The sequence below is a fragment of the Malania oleifera genome, chromosome 1 (assembly GCF_029873635.1).
Source record: "Malania oleifera isolate guangnan ecotype guangnan chromosome 1, ASM2987363v1, whole genome shotgun sequence".
Classification (NCBI taxonomy): domain Eukaryota; kingdom Viridiplantae; phylum Streptophyta; class Magnoliopsida; order Santalales; family Ximeniaceae; genus Malania; species Malania oleifera.
In genome coordinates this window covers 134,413,362-134,416,153 of record NC_080417.1, presented here as the reverse complement: position 1 = coordinate 134,416,153, position 2,792 = coordinate 134,413,362, and the positions used below count along the sequence as shown (strand labels likewise).

At 33.4% G+C, this 2,792-nt stretch overlaps 1 protein-coding gene across 1 annotated transcript; it reads right to left on the bottom strand.

Moving 5' to 3' along the window:
- Window positions 1-466: 466 nt before the first annotated feature.
- Window positions 467-1,580, bottom strand: LOC131158124 (protein GRIM REAPER-like). Its single transcript, XM_058112748.1, has one exon. The coding sequence runs from the start codon at window positions 1,117-1,119 to the stop codon at window positions 652-654; it is 468 nt and encodes a 155-aa protein (XP_057968731.1). The 5' UTR covers window positions 1,120-1,580; the 3' UTR covers window positions 467-651.
- Window positions 1,581-2,792: the final 1,212 nt, after the last annotated feature.

The window sequence follows — 2,792 nt, the reverse complement described above, 5'->3', positions numbered from 1 at the left end:
ATCCTTCCTTTGTTTAGTTTTTCTAAATAATAAGTTTCTTAGCCTTTTAAAAGAAATGGTTATTCATTGCATAATGACTTGGTTTTTTTTCTTTCGTGGTTTGGGTGTTGATCTTACCATATAAGAACATACTAATCAATTATCAACTACTTCAGCTATCCAAAATGTAGACAGCTTCATTAAAATTCCACTTATTTAAGCAAGTTGAAACAAACAGCATACCTAATAATTCTTTTTTTATTATTATTTTCTAAAGTAAAAGAGCTTTGTACATACACTCCCCTTATAATATTAAGCACATCAATCATAAAAAAAATCATCACCAAACTAAATTTAGGAACTCTATTTTCAAGGTAAAAATAAATAAAAAAGGGAACCGAAGATAGAAGAACTTAGAAATTTATAAATGCTTATGATTATTTTATTATTTAAAATAATTATAAATCTTCATGCATATACATTTCTCTTATTTCCCTAATCAATACAACAATTCAACTAATCAATATGTTTATTGAAGCAATTAGGGTGTGACAAATTAACATCATACCCGTTAAAATTACAAAAGAAAAAAATAATTTAAAAAATAAGACAATAAAATTAAATCTCTATGCATGGACTCCTAGCTCCTACATAGTAATTCTTTTGGTTGATTCAAGATGCATATCCGCATGAACCGTTCTCACATTTAACCCCCGAGTCACATGCTTTGTTGCACTTGCCACAATGAAGATCATTGAAACCAACATTGACACATTTACCACCACAACAAAGCTGACCAAAACGACACTTGTGCCCGCACATCCCACAGTTGTTTCTATCTCGCAGGACATTCCGGCAATGACTCTTACAGCAAAAGAGACGGCTTGCACCATTGTTCGCAGAAACCCCATTGCATATGTTGCTACTAACCTCGCAATGTGTACCTTTCTTTACAACACTCGCCAAAAGCCGACCCCTCAAGGATCCAGTGCTGTGGAATGGGGTATCGATTATGTACTCTTCATAGTCTTCTGCATCCTCAGCAATGAAAGAGGCCATTGGAGAGGGGGAGGCAAGGAATGTTAGAGGGAGGGTGAGGGTAAAAAGGATGGTGGTAAGTTGGATGAGAGTGGCAGCCATATTCACTACGAAATTGTTGGTGTAGGTCCGGTTGGTGGGTACTAGCCAAGGGAAGTGATGGGTATTTAAAGCTTTAGGTTGGGAATAAAAAATTGCTCTTGGGAAGGAATGGGAAGTTGTAATCCCACGAAGTTCCAAGTGCTGAGGCCAAGTTGTCTTTGCATTGGTAAAAGTATACGCTGAGTGGGGTTTGGCAGCGCCCTATGGTAAAAATCTTTGGCAGTAGAGCTAAGACCTACGTACGTTTGGCATGTAAATGTTGATTTTGGTCCATTTTTGTTTTGGTATGTGCATTAGGCAACGTGTTTAAGTTTCTTTTTCAATTCATAAAGTTAATTAAAGCATTTATAATTTAATATCAGTACTGCACATAATAAAAGAATGGTCTACAACAATTAGGCATAAGAAGAGTGAGTTCTGCTAGCATTTTCTTGAAATAATTCAAATGGAAAATGATAAGTTAGTCCTTACACTTTTAGTTAAATTGTATTATAGTCCCTATACTTTTATTTTGTACATTTAAGGACTTGTACTTATTAATTTTATTGCATTAAAGTTATCATCTATTCTAATTTATGATTATGAATTAAGAGCTGAAATTAATAGAATGTCCCTTCGCTCTAGGAGATTACTCAGGTCATTTGGAACCCAAATATTATTAGTTATGAAAAAATGTAAATATATTTTAATATTATTATTTTATTTATTATCTTGGAAAAAAGCATGCATCTTGGAATGGCTTGTGTATCTATATTTAGTTAGGTCATTCATTCATGTATCTCATAAATTCATAAAATTAATTACGTGAGTGTATCTTAAAATTAGGTGTGTACCTATTTAATATATATACAACTTATTTATTAAGTACATAGAGAATGAAAGATCATTTTGTGCCTATAAATAGACCCTTAAGGCATTAGCACTACACACCAATCTTTTCACATCATTCTCATCATAACATCCTTCTCTCAAATCTGGAGAATTTGACAAGCAAAGAAAAGTGCTTTTTATGGAGCTTTGGACTGCACCATTTGTGGAGAACTGGAGAGAGTCATACAATTTAAATCAGATTGTTGCATCGTAAGAGAGACAAGTCTTGAGAAGTTCTGCTGCAACGATTCATGGCCTAAGACAAAAACCGCAGAGGGCTTAAATCTCCTTAAAAAGAGCGAGATATCTATGTCTCGGCTATTTATAAATCGTGTTTATATTCGTATTTTTATTTGTGTTTAAGTTTTATTGTTTTTATTTTATTAAATTTCCTAACAATTTTAAGGACATCAAAATATAAAGCCTACGGTTGAGAAACCAAATGAAAATGTTGAAGATCTCAACAAACCTTTTCGGTTTAAATGAGTCCACTTCAAGAGATGGAAAGGCAACGTATTGTCCTACCTTAGTCTCTCCAAAGTTGCTTATGTCCTCGTCGAGAAGGAACCAAAAAAAAAAAATTGATACCGAAAAAATGAATGAAGATGAGTTGATACCGAAAATGGAACAATATGAAAAACATGAGTATAAATGTGCGTATTACATTTTAAATTGTCTACCGATCATTTTTATGATTACTATGATACTACTTACTCATCCGCAAAGAAAGTCAAGAACGCTTTCCAAAATAAGTATAATATCGAGGAGGCAAGAGAGCAAGATGCAATTCTGCAAGAAAATGG

Coding starts and splice junctions, on each gene's coding strand:
- LOC131158124 (XM_058112748.1), bottom strand. CDS start 1,119: ATGGCTGCCACTCTCATCCAACTTACCACCATCCTTTTTACCCTCACC.